The sequence below is a fragment of the Syngnathus scovelli genome, chromosome 11 (genome assembly GCF_024217435.2).
Source record: "Syngnathus scovelli strain Florida chromosome 11, RoL_Ssco_1.2, whole genome shotgun sequence".
Taxonomy (NCBI): domain Eukaryota; kingdom Metazoa; phylum Chordata; class Actinopteri; order Syngnathiformes; family Syngnathidae; genus Syngnathus; species Syngnathus scovelli.
The window spans coordinates 1,776,112-1,796,068 of NC_090857.1; the positions used below are offsets into that span (position 1 = coordinate 1,776,112).

The 19,957-nt window shown below is 42.6% G+C and overlaps 2 protein-coding genes and 1 long non-coding RNA gene across 5 annotated transcripts in view; 1 reads left to right on the forward strand and 2 right to left on the reverse strand.

Annotated features, from left to right (window-relative positions):
- Window positions 1–1,580: 1,580 nt before the first annotated feature.
- On the reverse strand, window positions 1,581–5,907 carry LOC125977546 (uncharacterized). The gene is made up of 2 exons (XR_007484668.1): window positions 5,765–5,907; window positions 1,581–2,227 (listed from the first exon to the last, which is right to left on the reverse strand). It is a non-coding gene; the product is annotated as an uncharacterized lncRNA (long non-coding RNA).
- A 109-nt stretch (window positions 5,908–6,016) lies between these two features.
- The window catches only part of LOC125977544 (olfactory receptor class A-like protein 1), a 93,765-nt gene continuing 79,824 nt past the window's right edge, over window positions 6,017–19,957 (forward strand). Inside the window, exons 1-2 of one of the 3 annotated variants that reach the window (XM_049734131.2) lie at window positions 6,017–6,222; window positions 7,371–7,431. The gene's annotated coding sequence lies outside the window, so the exon portion shown is untranslated. The other 2 variants (XM_049734129.2, XM_049734130.2) reach the window with 2 other exon arrangements.
- si:ch211-286o17.1 (hematopoietic progenitor cell antigen CD34) lies at window positions 7,432–18,551 on the reverse strand. The gene is made up of 8 exons (XM_049734125.2): window positions 18,361–18,551; window positions 11,349–11,453; window positions 10,803–11,044; window positions 10,639–10,719; window positions 10,399–10,519; window positions 10,231–10,283; window positions 10,005–10,154; window positions 7,432–8,867 (listed from the first exon to the last, which is right to left on the reverse strand). Exons 1-8 carry the CDS (start codon window positions 18,434–18,436, stop codon window positions 8,673–8,675), a joined length of 1,023 nt encoding a protein of 340 aa, XP_049590082.1. The 5' UTR covers window positions 18,437–18,551; the 3' UTR covers window positions 7,432–8,672.

Below are 19,957 nucleotides of genomic sequence, written 5' to 3' on the forward strand. Positions count from 1 at the left end.
CATCCCACTTAAAAGGCTGCATACTTGAGCTTATCATCACTCAAACATTGTTTCAATTAGATCACACTCTTTGTGCCCCAGAAATGCAGACTCCCACATCCCTCGGTATTTTCTTTTTTTGTACTACAGCTTTAGTTGTTCAAAGATAATAGACCAAACTTTATTCATCCCAGGGGGAAATTCACAGTCTCACAATTTCCACACCCCAGAGACACATGAGAGACAGAAACAACCCAAACACTGCTGGGAGACGATATCATAATAATATAAAAATATATAGAAAATATAATAGATTTGAGGCTAACACACAATCAGCATTGTAAATAAGGTAAATCAGATGGTTTCCATCACATGAGGCTGTCTAGGTTTTAAGACAGACAGACTGTGAGTGTGTTTGTGTGGGCAGCGGGGCAGACAAAATATTTCCTGCAAAAGGACTTGAAAGTGCTTGTATACTTTTGGGATGGTGATGATTTACTGTTTCTTGAAATGCGAGACAAACAAGATCTCTCATTTATAATAACAGGAGCAGATGTTCATTTGAAATATTTGTTATTTTAATACACATTCCTCAAAGCCATGTTTTAGATTGATTACTGCTGCATCTTCTAGTACACACAGATAACTGAGCCTTATGTGAGTCTTCAAACTTTTTCTTTTTCCTGTTCCTCATATCATATTTGCTTTTCCGTTTGGTATATTTTATGATTCATAAAGTATCATGTTAGAGGCTACGAATGAAGGGAGTGCCACTTCCAAACGATACTGATTCAAACAGTAGTTACAAGAAGAAGACCAATACTCAAATGTAATCATTTCCTTCTTAGTCCCGTGTATATGGAATTCATGTGAACCCCCCCAGCCCTTTTTGTGGACTGTTTTTTTTTTGTTGAGGTTTTTCTTGAGATGCCAAGAAAGGAAAATCTGACTAACATTTTTGGTAGTCAGGCTTGATTGAGGAACTCCCTGTGACTCACATAAGCTTTGAGGTGAGCTGGTTTCATGTTGATTTTGCAACAATATATCAACTTCAACCTCCTGCCAGGGTTTTATCATACAAGCAAAGCCTACATGAGAGGTGGAGCTGGATATTCCTCTCTCGGTCTACTGTATGTATCCTGCATTGCTTGACATGGGTATCGGTACGATTAGGAGGAGAGTGAAGGCAAGCCAGAAAATTGGATATGAAGCTGTGACGGATCTCTGAATGTGGGCCATGTTTGGGCGAGAGTAAGGAGTGAATCTGCAAGGGAGGAGTCAGTTCGGGGGAAAATGATTCACGGGAGTGTGAAGACAGAGCTGTAACTTAAAAGTACCACTGCATCATCCATCATCGTTCCCTATTTTTACAAGTTGTCTAAAAATATAACTCTCCAGAGGTTCATCAGCAATGAATCAACACTGTTGTGCAGAGTTTGACACTTACGTCATTAAGTGTTGAGTATTATTTTAAAATGAATTAATCATTCTCTAGAATAACAGGCTTACTAGCATAGATAGGACTGTAAAATATAAACACCATCGCATAGATAAAAAGAGGCATAAGGGTCAAGCAAGTGTCATTGGATATCATTTCATAATTATTTTAAGGACTACTTTTATTTATGTCACATTTTACAAAAATAACAGCACTCATGCTTGAATACAAATATCTAGTGACAGTACTCCCCCTAATAGTATGACAAAACATGTTTTTAATCAATTCTTGATTCTAGTCTCCCCTTTCATAGAATTGTCTGTCAACTTGCAAAAATCCGTCATATTTCAGGTTGACATTTGAAATATTTAATTAAGTGAATAAAAGTGTGAGCCTAAAAAGTTCACATACATTTGACCACAGCTGAGTAAAACAAGAAAAATACTTAAATAAAAATGTGTAAATGAAGTGTACCATTGAGCAGCCGCGATGATGTCACAAGGCTGCCACCTGTTGGCCTTGTAAGGTAGCACATCAACAAAGCTGCGTTGAGCTTCCCTCCACATTGTAACCGATTTCAAATGGTGCTAGACATGATGGCAACTCTGAACACCAGAGGAAAACGGTCAACCTTGGTGAGGCTGATGAGGCGCCTTTGCTGTCCATGCCCCCCACCCCCGAAGTGTGTTCCTGCTCAAGAACACCGATTTCAAATGGTGCTAGATGGGACTTTACACTCTAACACACCATCTGAAACCGGTTCCCTGGGGAGGAAGCCTCAAAAGTCTGCGTGTGCCTGAGGCCCGCCATCTGCAACACAAACAAGATTAGTCTTTTTTTTTTTTTCCAAAATCATTGTTACCCTGGAACATTGTTTATCTTGATTTTTGCAATTTTTGCAAGCATCGCATTGGACTGGATTATGAGATTCAATCAAAAATAACACCGCCAAACATTTGATTATTTTGTTGCGCTGATAGCTCAAATAAAAAACTATTTTAAATCATTCTTGTTTTTTTTAATACATTTGTGCGTACAGGCAGTAGGATTGTACAATTATTTAATTAAACCTTTTTTGCAGGGTTGACAACCTCTTGTTTGAGTCCCGCTGTTCCATCTAAAGTGGGTCAGACACGGAAAGACTGCGCAACTTCTGAAAGTGGCACATGTGAGTAGAACTGCATCCAGATGAAGCACAGCTAACTTTGAACATAAACACTATACTGTACAAGCCCACATCAGGTTCCTTTTGCACCTTCTGCGCACAATCCAAAGTTTGCTTTGATTCAAAGCCGAGTATACGATTCCATTTGCCTTGCAGTCCTCTCCGCTGACTATGACAAAGCAACTAATCCAAAAAACCTCAGTGTGTCTTTCGGGGACAATTTTGACTGGGGCTAATCCTCACTCCCTTGTGCTTCAGCTTCTAAAACAACTGTTGTTTAGTTTCGCTGACAATTTATGTCCTGGCCTCCCTGTGGCGGTGGCCGGCCCGGATTCGGGATGGACAGTCAATGCTAACGAGTCACAATTAATTAAAGGCATCGTCGGCCCAAGTGAGGCACATCTGAATTGGTGACGACACCTAATGCTTGCATGCTCATGTGGTTGCGCACGTATAAACAGAGTAGGTGGTTAATCCGATTACAGATTAGAGGGCCTAATTTATCGGGCGTGAGAGAGGCAAACTCATCGGGCTAAATGTTTTTTTCGCATCGAAAAGGTTTGCGCCAATGAGTTCACCGGGCCCAAGTTGTCGCTTGACATCCTATGAGTTATGGGTTAAAAGCAAGATGGCCACCTCCGGTGTGGTTTGATGACAATGTTGAGACAATAGAGAGAGCAAGAAAGTATGCCCTCTTGGCTAGATCATTTTTTTTAAAGCATTATTTTGACATTCCGTGTTAATGTCAAGATGAAAAGATCATGTATCATCAACTGCAGTGTTATCAAATATTATCCGATCATCCATAAGCTGGTTCCCGACCCCCTTTCCTAAACAATAAATGGTGAGTGAATACACCGAAGCCCGTGTGAGCACTTGTACCTGCTTTTCAATTATGAACTAGACACTGTAATCGTGGAAATACAGCGCTAATCTCAGCTCCCGCCTCGAGGCAAAAGTGGACAACATCCCCAAATGATTTCCAGGTGGCTTTCAACATCTTATCAGAATAGATTGGGCTTGTTGCAAATGTTTTTATTTTTCATGCTCTCGTCCCTCCGGCCCGCCACTGAAAACGAGTCTTAGCCAATGCGCTGGTTGTTAATTTGGCCTGAGAGGCTGGGCCCCTCCCTTCAAAGAGAGTGGCAAAATAACTATTGAGGTCACGCTTCTCTTATCCGCAAAAGTGGGTCACTTGTTGCACTGCTCAGCCTCGGAAAGGACATTTGGACTACAGATGACACAGCATTTACGGCCCTAAAAAAAGACTATTAACTATTACTAGTCATTAACTTCCTGTTTGTCTTGAATGATCCCAGAACTCCCAACCCTTGAGGAAGTCCTTTTAATCTCGACACGGGTCAGGGGCAGGTGAGCAAGCACACCTCCCTGGACTATGATCAGCTGGAAGGGCCTACGTGTCAACAGGTTTGTTGTGTCACAAAGGTGAGGAGGCGGATTAATTGAAATGGCTTCAGTGAAAATACCGCCAACCCTGTTATGTCACGATTAGCCATTTACTCAATGCCTACTTTGTCTGGTAGTAACTGGTCGACCTAAGTTTAGAGATGCTCTCATTTACACACAGGCACTAAAGTAACACAAATAGCGTTTGACTCTGTTGCTAACCAAAACAGCAGCACCTACCAAGGCAAGTCGACATTGTATAATATGGATTCAAGTGTGGCCTCCCAATGCATGTTGTATACATTACATTTGGTGGTATTTTTAACAAAAATATCAATCAGGAAGACTGAGTCATGGCCGCTTTTAGGCACCTTAGTCTCGCCGCTTGGGACTGAAGTGGACCATCCTCAAAGAAAATAATTTGTGACTCTTAAACATACACCAAGCAAATGTGAAAACTATGACCCTGTGCCAAACTTCGAGGTTCCACAACTGTCTCCCTGTTTATTTATCTACGCAATCAAACGCCAGCAGCATCCTTCTGGAAGGAGGAGGCCGAAGGGCGACTCAGCAGTGCCCCCCTGAGCTTCAGATGATCTAATACCCTACTTACTGTATCATTTTTTCTTTTAAATCATTAACTGATGACCAGTACGTCAATTAGGGATAGGCACCTGCTATAGTGCTATACAGTCATATAGCTGTATTGCTAATTCCAAAAATGGGTACAAATTAAACCCATCCCCATGTACCTTTATCATAGTATTTTTTGCAGTGGCGTCTGTCTAAAATGGTCCAAAGGATTTTGTGGCTGGTGACTTCCAAAGAATATGATTCACCGCCCCCTCAAAAACATTCACTGGCACTGATTCATACGTTCTGAGTGGAAGCATCTGCATGCGTTCTGCCTCCGTCTGTTTATTTATCTACGCAATCAAATGCCAGCAGCATCCTTCTGGAAGGAAGAAGGGCCGCGTGCGACTCAGCAGCGCCCCCCTGAGCTTCTGAGGCGCAACAACTTTAATCATATCAAGTGCGCACTTAAAAGAGGCCAGATTATTGTTGACCTCCTGATAGTTCGTGACGCAGCACAATGTTGTTGTTTTTTGACGCAGCAAAATGTTGTCAAGTGAAACGCGACGCGAGCTGCGTCACCGGTGACGTCCACTCAGTTTAGCCGTCAAATAGTAAGACTTGGTATCAAAGAAATGTTAATTAGTTTGTTACAAGTGAAAAGGGAGCGTGTTGATTCGTTTGGTGTGCCATTGTCAAGTGCGAACTGCGTAACACGGTACTCTTCCACTGCGTGATTACGCACTGCCCATCTCTTGCGCAGCATCCTATTCCTGGCTTTGCCTCCACGCGTTTTGTTTACATCGCTCTCATCCTCCCTGAAAAGCCCCAAATCAAGTTTTGACACCGAGTTGCGTGCACAAGTTGACGTGTTGTTTCTCCGTTCCGTTCTCTTGGCGGAAATTCCCACCGGATCTCAAGCGAAGCTCCTCTTCTGACGCAGTTTCATTTACCTGTTGTCAAGTTGAAGGCCAAACCTTGTTTTGAAGGAGCGCACTGTCACTCCTCGTCGCATCTGTGTTATGACGACGACGGAGGTTTTTCTTTTGATTTGAAATCACAGATTGAGCACTTAGCAGCACCGTCGGGCTTTTATTAGGAGCACTTCGCGCAACCATTAGGAACTACTTTTAGTGGTATTCTCGACGCAAGATTACGCAGCGCGACGACGCTCTCTGCTCGCGATAACGTTCTTAACTTACGTGTTTATCGCGGAGATTGTTCCCCTCCAAAGCCGCTGAGGTGTCGTTGGTCCAACCGCTCCTCCGTGAGGGCTCGGCCTGCCACGGTTGTCCCCCTTCGCCGCCACAGTCTGCCCCACGAGCGCACGTTTATCTGCGGCGTATCCCACAGTAACGATTTTCCATAGCGCAAACACCACCGGACCAACCTACAGACACTCCCCCGGACGCCGATTGGTCCAGAGCTCCACGAAACACCTACGTCATCCCAGGAATCACATGTGGCTGACGCATATTTACAAACATCACTCTCATCACGTGGTTCCTAGTCCGAGTTTTTTTTTACCGTAAAACGCTTCTCTTTGTCGTGCTCACAGCCTCGCTTCTTTTACATAATTTAACAAAGTAGCGAATGAAGGGAAATGTCAATGACGACAGCATTACGTCATGGACATTTTGAAACCCAAATAATCTTAAAGGTACAGTTTTTGACACAGCGACACATTTAATGGTAGCCATTCCTATGGCCATACTGTATGTCTTCAGATGCCTTATTTTTGTATCTTGAATGCAATGGTATATTTCTTCCACAAAGCGGCGGTATAATACTCAAGATTGAAGGAAAACTCATTTACTCGAATTCCGACCCATCCTGTTAGCTTTTACGAGGTGATTTAAACACTGTTGTGTTTCCTTCTGTTGTGTAATAGAAAAATCATTGCCAGCTGCTGTTTACGGTTTTTAGTGTTAGTCATTTTAAAGTGTTTACAACTATACATTTCAACTCCAAACAAAAGTATCAAATAAACTGAACTGCACATTTTTTTCATCTTCACAAAAAACTGTCGATATTTTTTTGTTTGAATTAAATTAGATTGTACCCAGGGAAGTGACGCCATAACACTACTGTCAACATTGGCCGTCGTAATCTTCTATGCCTGTGGAAGTGTTGATCATCAGAATAAAGTTTTGTCTTCTCAAAGCAAAATAGCTGATTGACTCGGCTTCTGTTGGTCGTTTATTTTAGTTTAACCACGTAATATTGTACAATAATTTTAATAACAATACTGTCATCAGGTGAGCCGGCCGGATGGCTTAAAGGTGAGCACGGTGCGATACTGTATAGGTTCCGGCTACACAAGCGTTCGATTATCAGTTCCGCCTCAGTTGTGAATTGCTCAGGTGGTGCACGGGCAAGCTGGGCCCAACTCTCAATATAAATATCCAGTTTAAATTATGCTTGTAAAAGAAGAATTGGCGTCTTTATCACGTGCCCTCACCTCCTCTGCACAGACTTCATCAAATAAACCTTGAGCTGAGACGTCATTGTTTGCATTCAAATTAATCTAAATTGGCATGAAAACTTAACTACGTCATTCAAGTGTGCACCTGCATAAGGTAGGCCCTCGTGCATTTTACAAACAATTTTGATATAAATCTTAGTTGAATGAGAAATCCTTTTAATTGCACGCTACTAAACTGTTAAAATCCCCATGCTGATTAAATTAGGCTAAAACTGTTCTCTGTGTAAACATGTGCACATACATGTTTGTGTACTATTTCACTACATTAAGTAAAATTATTTTATATTTGTCATGTACAACTATCTCTGTATGTTTTTTGCTAGTGAGTTGCGGTTGGAAAACTTCCCAAAAGAGATTCCAACTGGTGGATTTGTGATTCACCGGGTGAGTAAAGCCTTCCAGCGGGCTCTTGGCTGGTTTTATTTAGAAAAACATCCTTTCACACTTGCATTTGCACCCAAGAACAATTTATAGTCTTCAATCAACTCAACATGCAGGTTTTTGCAATGCAGGAGATAAAATAGCCTACCTGCAGAACAATCATGTAAGCACAGGGTAGAACATACTCCAAAATCTAAGAATAAAAGTCACAAAGGAAGGCCGCAGCCTCAATTTGACTCCCCAAGCACAAAACTGTGAAGATCAAATGATCAAATTTGTCCCTATTATTGGTATGCATGGCCTCCACATGTACCTCGCAGCTTAAAGTAGAAAAAAAAGTACGAGGTTGTGAAGAGACAGTGATAAATCTACTTTCAGATACAGCAAAAGAAGAGCTAAAAACATGTTGCACTCTGATATGATTGACAGCTAACTCTATAGTTTGTGCTTTTTCACTTTATTCTGAATATAAAACAAAAAAGCTGCACACTCATGTCACATCAAAAAGTCAACATGCAAACACAAATGGTCAAACATACTTTTGCCAATTATTTTTTTTGTATGAATTGTCTTTATCTCTTCATTAAATCCAAATGGATCATGCAGGCTGCGACAGAGCTTTGGTTTTTATATTGAATGCTAACACAGCATATTATTTTTGCAACATTTATCAAATTGGCCCAAGTATACTGGTAGCTAAGTCCCAGTTTGGTAAAGATTATTGGATCCCATTTAATACCTGCTGCAGTGCAAGTGGTACACTTTTATAAGCTTATGAGCAGGTCGGGAAGCCATAAAAAGATTAACGGAGAAGTACCACATTAAAAAAAAAAAAACGGTAAGTTTCAAACCTTTTTACAAGAATATAAAACCTTGTCTATGTAGCTTTACTGGACCTTTGCTTGCCAAAAAAGAAGATTCATGTTAAGGATCAACAGAACTGATTTGTATTCGGCTGACTCTACAAAACTAAAGGTAAGAAGTACTGACAAATCCAAGACAGGCCACTGCTGATCACTTTTAGTCCCAAATACGTCCTATTCAGGCTCCTCTTGGCAGGCCCGGAATTCCAAACGTTTCACATTACAGGCATTGTCATTAATGTCATTATGAACCTCGCTGATGTCATTGTTCTGCGTGGGGGTTGCTCAGATTTGTCTCTCCAATGTGTGGAAAGCCTTCAAGGCAGCAGACAGAGGGAATGTGGGTAGAATGAACCAGTGGTTGAACATCGGGGGGAAGGTTCACATCTCTGTGTCAGCCTCCGCGGTCGGGCCTGAGGCAGAGTGCCCGTTGGTGGTTGGGGCGGGATTGGTTCCATTTTCTGGTGGAGATTCCCCGTTAGCGACGGCGGGCTTGTCGACGGGCTCCTGGGGCAGGGGGGCGACGGACACCAGGGTGTTGGCCTGGTTCTCCTCATCCACCTGGTAAGATTCAGCCTGTTGAAAGCACACAGCAAATTGTTTATTTTTTATTGTAATTATTTTATTTATTTTACAGTGTGAGCGTCAAGCTAACACAAACATGTTTAATGTTCCTGTTCAAATAGAATGTGGAATCAGGCAAGAACGTGCGAAGTGAGAATGGATTTGCTCATGCAGGCGTAAACCCCAAAGTAAACAAACGCATTCTCTCTAAATGAATTTTATGGGTGTCAGCTGCGTGATGAACGTGTCCGTCGGGAGGTCATCGAGAGCACGACTGTCATACTAACTCTGATGGCATTCACTTCTGAAGAGGAGTGCAGGCTATAAGATCTCCAGACGTGATACTCGGGACAGAGCTGTGCAACGTGGAGTAACTGAGACCTTGAACAATAGCTGTTCCATCAAAACACTGTCATGGGCGTACCCCTGTGCTGTAACTCGAAAGGATGATGTCATGCGCTAGCTTAGAAATGGAACTGAAACCATGTGTAGCTTTTGTGGTAAAAGAAAAAAACTTGCGGTTTGAGTTGAGAGTCAGTCAAGGATGCCTTTGCCAGTGAGAATGTAATTCATAATCTAAAATACTTGCAAGTGAAATAGAAAGAGTGAAACTGAGAAATGCTTCATTTTTGGAGTTCGGTGCCAATGGCCCATTTTACGACACGCCGGGCTATGGAACAGAAGATGAGACTGGCTCGTTGAAGGAAAACATGCAGAAGCTTCCAGTATTTACAACAACTACGTTCAGTGTAATGGTAAGTTGTATTTTTTTAATTCAGATAGATAGATAGATAGATAGATAGATAGATAGATAGATAGATAGATAGATAGATAGATAGATAGATAGATAGATAGATAGATAGATAGATAGATAGATAGATAGATAGATAGATAGATAGATAGATAGATAGACATTATATTTAGACAAGATTAGTAATTAAGAGTTATTCATTATTGTTACATTAAAAAAAATGGATTGCTACTGGCTCCTGCATATCGACACACCAGAACTTATTATCATGCCAATAAAAGTGACCAGCGGTTCTTGGTATTTCCACCTAAAATGGAATGCCACTGTGTCTGTTCTTGATTTCCTGTTTTCATGTCTCTATTTTTTTTTTTTTAATGTCTGTCATTTTATTCACTCACCAGCCGGACTCCTTTGGAATTCTTGCGGTGGGTCTTAAAGTAATAACCGGCGACCAGCAGAGCAGCCAGCAGCAGGCCACTGAGCAACAGGGAAACCAGCACCAATTTAGAGTTCTTCCTCCAGTGAGGAACCGCCTCCTTCACACCAGTCTGCTCAGACAAAAAAAAAAAAGTAAGCAATAATTAATAAAATATCATTTAAGTATCTTTCTGTCTCTTTCCCTACCTTGTCCTTTATGTTGTCATTGTTGAACTTGTTAACCCAGGCTTTTATGTCTTCTGCAAAATAGGAGAGGCACGTCTTGAGTTATAATCCAGCCCCACTCATGATTCCATTGATGGCCATCCAAAGTACCCGTGTGTATGTATCAACATCATTACTCCCGTGTCTGACCTTCAACATACTGTCCAGCTACAAGGATCTGATCCGTATTGTCCTCCTGGTAGATCAGCAGTTTGCAGTCTTCGCCACATAACTCTTCCCGGACGCTTTGAATCTTCATCTTTGTGTTTTTCTGCAAGATGATCAAAATCAAAGATTCTTTTTGAACTGATCGAAAAGGTACAGGAGTGATTCATGGTGAATCATTTCATAAATTGATCATTCAATCCTAATTGTACTGGTTTTACTTACACAGGTGGAAGACTGGATGAGTTTCAGATTGACGGCATTTTTATCCTGGACTTCCTCCTTGCTTACGCACATCACGTCGCCCTACAGGGTTCAATCCAAAGGTAAGTCCTTAAGATTTTGCTCCAGTAAAACTCACAAAGATTTGTCCAGTGAAGACATCTCACATCGGGAATGTTGTCCGGGCCGTCACCTCTCGGTGGTGCTGGTTCGACAGTCCATTTTTCCTGGATTTGGGGTTCGTCCGCGTACACGTCTACGCTGACTTGACCGCTTTTGTCTGTGTCTTCGACCGCCGCGGGTGTGTCCTCTCCCTCGCTGTCCGGTCTCGTCTGTTTGGTAAACGGAGCCATTGTCGTCTGTACGTCGGTGTGTTGGGTTTCCATCACGACGTCAAACGCTTGATTGTCTGAGGAAGCGAGACAATCAATCAAGAGGAGTCAGAGTCTCTGAGGAAGGAGTTAAGTGGAAACGTTTAGGGTATGCTGTCGGTACTATATCGACCCCGAGTTTTCTCAAAAGTGGACTTTCCAGAAATGCAGCACTAGTGGTTAAAGTTGTCTTAGGAAACAGCCATCAGTCATTTTTATTAACCTGTAAATGTCTAAGTACCCAAGTAAAAGCCAGAAAAGTATCCAAACAAGATGAGAAATCCGGCTGCCTTATTATAATTATTGACCTCGAGTTAATTCCGGGAAGGAATTCCTTCTTACCTGGTGCTTCAGTTGTCAATGGAATCATATCTCCTCTGATGTATTCTTCTTCGGCCAGGGTAAACGCTGCCTCAGTGACAATGTCATCTTGTGCTCTCACCCCAGCTGTAAAGAAGTCATTTTGAATCCTCACGTGGTAGAAGGTGGACAGTAATGCATTCACATTGCCGCGAGAATCGAGTTACCTCCAGCCACAATAACAGAATTGACCGTTTAAATGTACGCTAACTCGGTAATCTTCGCTAATAGAGGTGGGGGAAAGTGATTATACGCTTCATGCTTTGCATTCCTTGGCTGAGAAGGCCGGATGGCATGCAATGAAGCACTTACTGTACAGCCACAAGAGTATCTGATCTCCCAACGAGATCTTAAATCAATGAGCGGCGAGTAAAAAAAGGTCTTCGCTGCAGCCCTTGGTAAATAAACCTTCCCTCATCACAAGACATGGCCCTGCCAACCGAATGCGCTCACCTCCCACTGGGATAGATGTTGAGAGCTTCCCAGGAAAATCTGAACACGCCAGAGGCGACGCGATGGACTCGTGCCAAAGTACGAGAAATATTTATTATTGTAGTGGCGCACTACATGCCAAAAGAGAGCGCAGTGACGCGTTCTGTCAACCACGCCGGAGCTCTGTTTAGTCTTGGCGTGCTTCTATCTGCGGCGTAGGTTGAATTTTTTTTTCCCCATGCCAAAGCTAACTTGGATGAAAAACGTCAAAAACCGTGAAGCACTTTTGCATTAATCTGTTGATTCAGGACTTTTGACATGTACTCATAGTTAATCAGGCTTCTCATTTACCGATGGATGGTAATCGTTTGATGATGCCTTAAACCACCCATGAATACTTTCCCAACTGTTTTGAGTTATGAGCTGGTCATTATGTCATTTTCCGGTCTTTCCCTCATAATCTAAAACTGTAAAAGTGAGTTTTAGTGTGTTATTTCTTCGATGTGACTTTCCACCGCGATATTTGTTTTATCTTTTCGGGACTCCACCCTGTACGGACAGCGAGCTGAGGCCTTTTGTTTGGCGTGACCGATCAAATCGCAAGCGAGGAGGGTCCGGCAATCGAACCGATACACGGATGGCGGCATTCCTGCTGCCCAAATTTGCGGCGCCCTGCCAAAACGCCACCATCATGACCTCACTTCCCAAACATTCCCATCATGCATCAACTCTGCAGATCTCATTACGCTCTAGCTCACTCGCTTGCTGTCTGGCTATGTTAGTTTTGCAAATTGTCGTATTGTTTGCAGCTTTATTCACATGCGGCTTTCATTTCAATTTTGGCTTTGCTTTCACAAACTTCAGACATTGCAATTAGGTAGATGATGATTTTTTTTTTTCTCCATCATAAATCCCGGTGATATAGTTTACATCTGCAAAGACAAATAGGTAAACATTTTTACCCATTTGATCTGTTTACTTCCAATCTAGGGTTGCCGTGATTGTAAAGTTTTGTTCACAATGTAAATAGAAAGATTTTTCCCCCATTCACTCTATTTTTGTAAGAAGAACTAAAGATAGTCACTTATAGAAGACAACATTTGGTGATGTGCCAACTGCCACACGTCTGCCACTTGCTTCATTTGCTAAACGAATGTGACAAGCAGGTGCCACGCTGCATTTTTTTGTGTGAGCAGGTGCAGCGGCCAATAATGTTCACAGAGGCCCTTTGGCATGCTCTCTGTTCGCAACTGTCCATGACAGCTGCTCATTATATGTATGTGCATAGGGGAAATATGGTTTCAAACATACTTGTCCTTCTAAAGTTTTCACCTTTTGTTTTTGTTTTTTTACTTGGCTGCTCAGTTCAGGTACAATATGACCAAATGGAGTAGACATTCACCAATCTCCTCCAAAGGGGTGAGGGCATCTACTGCAGGAAGGATTGATTTAAAAAACGTATGTGCACGGAACGTATACTCCCCATCGCGTACTTTGGAAACTTCTTCCAGGTGGCACGGCTCACCAGATTAAATCCGTGTGTTGCAAGCGGGAGTGACAAGGCACGGTAATAGGTGAGAACTTAAGTTGTTGATTTTGGTGACGTTGTCCATAATATTTGGTGGTTTCTACAAAACCTAGTACATGACCTGACGGTCAGCTCCTGACTTTTTATAACCTTGGTCTGTAGGCTGTCGTCTACAGCTGCCATCCTTCTTTGTCTCTGGGTGGTCCGCTTGTTTAATTTAGCAGAAAAAGGATGAGGTTGGAAATGGCTAGAGCATAAATTGGAGGGTTTTTTTTACACAAACGTGACTCAGTCAAGTGGCAGAGTGGTGAGAAGCTAAGATGTGTTGTTTTTAGAGCCGTCACGGCTCCCTCTTTGCGGTGGAGCTGGAGCAGACCTGTGGGGCACGGCACGTCCCTTAGCGGTGTTAGAAAATCATTTTGACTTATTATTGCGAGTGACCCTTGAACCCCAACAGAACCTTGCTTTCTTGTGCATATTTTGAGACAGAGCCACAATTGTGATTCATGTCTGAAATATTCTTTGACTCGACGGTCTTGCTAAACATGACCGCACCCTTTGTTGCAGAAGCGACTTCTCATAAAAAAAAAAAAAATTAGTACAATGTTGCACAAAATGTAATTTAAATGAATGAAGTTGTCACGTTCTTTGCAACAGGAAATACTGATGACAACCATTAAAACTGTTGGCGAATGTCTGGTGACTGTCTTTGAGACCGTCTGCGACCTTGAACGCACCCTGATGAAAAAATTAACATTCCGGCCGTGCACAAACCCTCGCCAATTTTTATTTCGGTGACACCATAATTAGAAGAACCGCATTCTAAGAAGGTACATGAAGTAGACTCCACCATAGTTATCAAACTTGTCAAAGTTTTGTATTTATAATTTATAAGTTAATTTCCAGGTTTCACATTTAATAGTGGCTAACTTCTTTTAAGAATGGCAATCATGCGTAGAGTTATGAGGTTTGATGTTTCAACTATTTCAATGATTCCCCGTGGGAAACATTTTTCAGACATCCGGACAAATAGGAGTTTGACGTGCGACCCAAAATGATCTACCACAGAGTTTCCATTTCACTCCACTTCAAACGTAATCCAGTGGCCCCTGCCCCGCTGCCATTTCTCTACGATGAACATTTGTGATCATCACTTTTGCGTCCCTCCTGAAACATGATGGTAATTAGCCTTGACCCCTTGCGTTGACTTCATCACTCCATTTCCAATTTTCCCACCAGAAAGGGGACTGGAGTGGTCTGTATATATATCCCACCCCAAAAGACCCCCCTTTCCCCATCTCTCGGGACCGGGGATGGAGGAATGCGGTCGGCTCGAAGTCTGCCGGCTCCACTCCCCTCGCTAACTGCTCGCCCTCTCCCAGTCACGCACTGCTAATCCCAGGCATCCTTCTGAGGTGAGACATACACACCTCCCACATTCGGGAGAGGAACGTGTCAAGAGCCAGACCATAACCATCTCCTCTCACTACATGTGTTCTTTATTTCCCTGGCCGGGACAAATAAGGAGCAAAATATTTCCCACGGTTAGCAAGAACTCGCCTTACCTTTCTTTGCTATTAAACATGGCTTCTTCCCATTTACATCATCTTATGCCCAAATAATGTGGCATCTGCATTCTCCACTGGACCAACAACATTCCAAAATTTCTCCTAATCTTAATTGTGACGAATGGCACAAAGCCCTCCTCTTTTTCTAAAATTTCTACCATTTAGGTTTTCCAACTGCGACTAAAATGTAATTGCATGGCGATTTGAAAGCTTATTATCAACAGTGAAGCCGTTGTGACTCACTGTGACCATTTCAATAAAGACCTCTCTGTTCCCATCAGATGTTTTCTTCATGCTATACGTACGAATGCCATGCCCCGTCCTGATTTAGCTCCGCTTAAAGACGTGACGGATAGCCTAATATAGTTGCTTCAAATCGTCACTCTGTGCTTGACTGTGGGTCACCATTGGTCAAAAACTTGACCTTTCCAACGAGATTACTCGTAACAAAAGGGACAACACCGTCCTTGTATACATCAAAGCTTCCGTCTTCACAAAGACGTAAATTTACCCCGTGGTAGCCTTTACTAATCAGCGTAACATTTGGTGACGCCATGCTGTCTTCCATTTTATTCAGCATGGCAAGTTGTGTGAGTGGAGCTGATGTCCATCTTTTAAAGACACCTCCCTCTCTCTTTACTCTTCAGTTCATGAAGTTCAGTTCACTGAACAACTTCATCAAAACATCTAAAATACCTTTTGACACCTATTAATTAAATAAGTCAATGTTATTTCATATCCCGTTCCTCTAAAGTCGTAGAGTTAAGAGCATGTGGAGGAATGTGACACCAGTGCCTCGCCCCTTTGGGTGAAATGCAACTCTACCCTCTTTGAAACAACAGGCTGCTGACCCCTAGTATCTTGGCTCTGCCGAATACCCCCACCCCCTCCCTTCCCCTTCATTTCTGTCAGAGCGATTGATGGCCGTCCCGTTCTCTCCCCTTGGCAGAAAAACAACGGGCTTTCATGGTTTCAATCAGGTTGGTAGACGCGGCGCGTATTTCACCCGCTGCTGCCCCGCCGACCCCGAGAGGCGCTTATCAAAAGTGCCGTGCCTGCTTTTGAGGGCCACAATCAGGAAACGTGACATCTGCTTTCAATTGGCTGTGGGACCTCACCATCCCCCTTTGCAGTCGACACGCTCACATTTGCCTTTGAATTGTTGCAAGTTGGCTTCGATTGTGTGCAGGTAAAAGTTTGAGGGATGGGCCTGCCTCCGCGGATGTATTGATTGCATACTATGAAGGAATTTGAGAGCTACTGCATTTTCAGAAAGGTAACTATTAGGGCTGGTGTTTCCTCTAACAAGCCATTAAGACTCCTGGAGTGAGTGCACTTAGTGTGTGTAAAGATTTTGAAGCTGTGTTTTAAGCGGTTAACATTGCCGTCCATGTTTACAACTTTAAAGCATGGATTAGTTTGATTAAAATAATCTTTTCCATCAGTTCAGCTCCCATTGTACATTTTGGGGACAGTAGATGTTTCTCTGGATAGTGTACCAAATAGTTGTATGTAAACGTTCAACAATGAGTAGGATATCATCCGATACAAAGGTTTGGATTTACGAGCGTGCTCACCGAAACAAATTCAACTTGTACGGGATTGACTTTGGGAATTTAAAGACTGCTCGACTGCTAAACACCTAACATGGTTATGTTCCACTGTTGGTTATGTAAACAGGAAAGCAATAGCTCCATCAAGTACAGGAACTGGTCAGTGATTTAAGTGCACTTAAATGCATTACTATGCATGATGCTGACATTAAATGTAAACTCAGCATGAATTTTCTGCTCTGTCAAGATAATAATCTTAATTTAGCGCTCGTCTTCCCAATAACATTTCCATTCTAACATGGAATTGACAATTAAAGCGACCAATCAACAGGAGATCTAGAGAAAAAAGTGGAAAGGTAAAGTTAAGATATTTTGGGAACAATGAAAAGTCTAAAAAAAAATTTGCTTTTAGAATAATTTTGTCCATGTTTTACAAACAGTTCTCAATATGTACTTGACTGGGAAGTCGCTGAATGACCCTGATGCTATATTGCCTATTTGACTACATTTCCTACTTCTATAGCGGCTATACAAACAATGATGAACATAATTACATGCTCCTCGCTTGGCAGGAACCTTGGGCTGGGTCCGCTGCCGGACTGAAGAGCCGCCCTAAAACCACTTCACAGTGCACACAAACCTTATATTGTGTTGTGGTGAAATATGTTAGGTGGTCTATCCAAACACGAGAAATATCCTTGACTTATGTCCCCATTTTTCCACAAGAAGCCTGAATGTTTTTTTTTTACCGCAGGAGTTTTCCCATGAGGGCCTGTTCATTATGTTACCAAAATTCTCTCTCTCTCTCCATTTGTCCCGGTCACCATTCCACTTTGGAAGGCTTATAAATCTCAGCTAAGTGTTTCTTGCTGACATAAAATGCAGCCCAGCTCCAGTTGCCCAAATTGACACAACAATTCACTTGGTTATTTGAATCCAGGTCAGGAAGCAGATGTTTGCTTCAAATGTAAAGCAACACTTGAGGAGTTTCCATTTCGATGATATTTGATGCCTGGGCCATTTATCTCGGTATTTTTTTTTTTTCTTTTCAACGCTTCTCTATGTGGATGAGCTCATGAGCTGTTGAAGACACCTGCTTTGAATTAAGTCATCTCATGTGTGATTAATGTAAGGCCACAACACAGGAGGTTTAGTTTGCTCTTAGCTCCAATTTGATATGAAAGACTGATTTAAACTTGGCTTTGTTGCATTTTATTCATGGGCGACCCTCCAGCTCTTTCATCTTATGATTGATGAGAGAAGTGGAGTTTAAATTGCCTGGCTGGAGCTCCACTTGAGGAAAGGGTTTTGATTACAGAGAAACTTAAAAGGTGTTTATTTCCTTATTTGGTGGAGGCTTTGGGAAAGTAGGAGGCACTCTGTGAATTTAGATGAATTAGAAGTAGCTTTAGGGAAAAAAAAAAAAAGATGAATGGCCAAAATTCATTGTGTAAGGATTGGTGACGAAACTGAGCATGAGGTCACCCGAAGATGTTGCAGAGGAAAATAAATGAAGCTGCCGTTACGTCGACTAGGAACAACTTTTATATAATTCCTTCAGTTGAACTTGAGCACGCGAGCTGATCCAATTTTCCAGATAGTTCAACTCCATCAGTCAACTTGAATGTCTCACTTGAGATCCCACAATGATGGCTGGGATGATCTCTTTGTTTGCCTTGGCGCACCACAACTTGAGGCTCAAAAAAGCCATTACCCCCAAAAAGTTTTTTTTTTTTTTTTAAATCAAAGCAAACTGTACATCATCAGGATTTGCATTCCAGGGATGAGAAAGATCGTAGGGTTAAATCCTGGATTCAAACTAGAAGACCATTCAAACTTCTCCACCCCCCACTCAGCTGAACTTGTTGAACAAACTTTTTTTCCACTTTGTAACATTGAATTTTATTACTCACCGATCATGACGAGGAGGAATGCCAAGGCCAGCATGCTGGAGGGTGGGCCTGCTCTCTTAGGAGATGCTGCTGCCATGTGCACAGGGTCTGACGGCGCTGGTGAAAAATGGAGGGAAAAATAGAAGTAAAGCTGGCTCAGCAGCGGTTTAAGGTTTCCTCTTACCCGGAGCAGGATGGATAAAGCACCACTTGTGTTCTGTCACTTTTATACAGCCCTCCCTCCCTCCCTCCCTTGTTGAGGCCCAGCCCTGCACCCGCCGTCTTCCTGCTGGTTTCTTTAACCCTTCCTCTCCGGCCACGCCCCTTCCCATGAAGCAAGGCAGATGTTGTGCGTGAGCTACATAAACTCAAATTAGGAATCTGAGTGTTTAAGAAAAGTTCAAAATTCCTCAAATACCTTTTATGTTTAGACATTAAAAGTGCTCTACATATGGGGATTTTTTTTTGTTTGTTTGTTTAGCGATGTAGAAAATCAGTGCCAGGCAGACGTGTGAACCCCGCTGGATGGGGGCAGTAATCCAACACACAATGAAAGGTGACTGTTGACAAAAGGCCGGCCGGGACGCTCCGCTCTTTAACAGGCTTATGGAGACCGACTGCTGAGCACAATATCACGTTGGAAACAAAGATGCGACTCTGTGTTATGCTGATTGCATTTATTCATTTCTTTCGCCCGAAGCTAGCAGCAGTCAACAAAAGGCGGACAGTAGCATGAGTGAAGACACCGCAGGATCTGTTTAAATATTCCACACTTAAGTGAAAATACATTTTCTCATGCTCTAACACATCTGGAAGCACTGGTGAAAGTATGTTAAATGACTTGTAAAAAAAAAAATCCCACACTCCTAGACAACAGTTGGTAAAAGCTGACCATCTCTTCTTAAAGCGGTCATCTGACACCCCCTCATCCCATCTCCCCATTTTGTCCGCCACCCCTCCTCCACCCAAGCTCAAACAGTGGGGCGCTGAGGTGTCCAATTGGCCTCTCACTGTGACTTCAGATGAGCTTTGCTCAACACACACAGCCTCCCCGACGAGGGAAAGCAACGGCGTGCCGATTACGGCGGCCGCAGCTGGACGGCAGCGGTCGCATCACCCCAGGAAAACATTCATTAGAGTGTTAAGTATTGCAACTGTTTGAGTCCTCGTCAATCACGCCTTACTGTCAGATTAAACCAAATGGATCCCGAACCATCCCTCCCACATTTTGCCTTTTCTTTTCTCCAGGAATTGTAGCTCCTTTAGATGCTTTGTCCCTCTTCGCTAGAGATGACTGGACGATCATGATCAAAATATTGATGTCTAACCACAGGCTTTAGATTACCTAACGGAATAACTGGATTTACTGGAATGCTGCGTCCACGGACCCGAGTGTCGGGTTGGTCACATGGCTGGAAAGCAACAAAAGATCCTAACCACACACGACAGATAATGTTTACCACGTGGAAGCCTTTAGGCCTTATCTGTCAATCGTACGACCTTTTCTGCACATCTGTTTTCAAACATGGAACCTCTTTTCCAATTAGCCGCTATACATTTTCCACTGTGAATATCAGCCGGTCATCTCCATGATTTTTGACATTGCGGTTAGGTTTTT

Coding starts and splice junctions, on each gene's coding strand:
- si:ch211-286o17.1 (XM_049734125.2), bottom strand. CDS start 18,436: ATGGCAGCAGCATCTCCTAAGAGAGCAGGCCCACCCTCCAGCATGCTG. Junction 10,520..10,638: donor TCATCCAGTCTTCCACCTGT/GTAAGTAAAACC, acceptor ATCATCTTGCAG/AAAAACACAAAGATGAAGAT. Junction 10,155..10,230: donor ATGACAACATAAAGGACAAG/GTAGGGAAAGAG, acceptor TTGTCTGAGCAG/ACTGGTGTGAAGGAGGCGGT.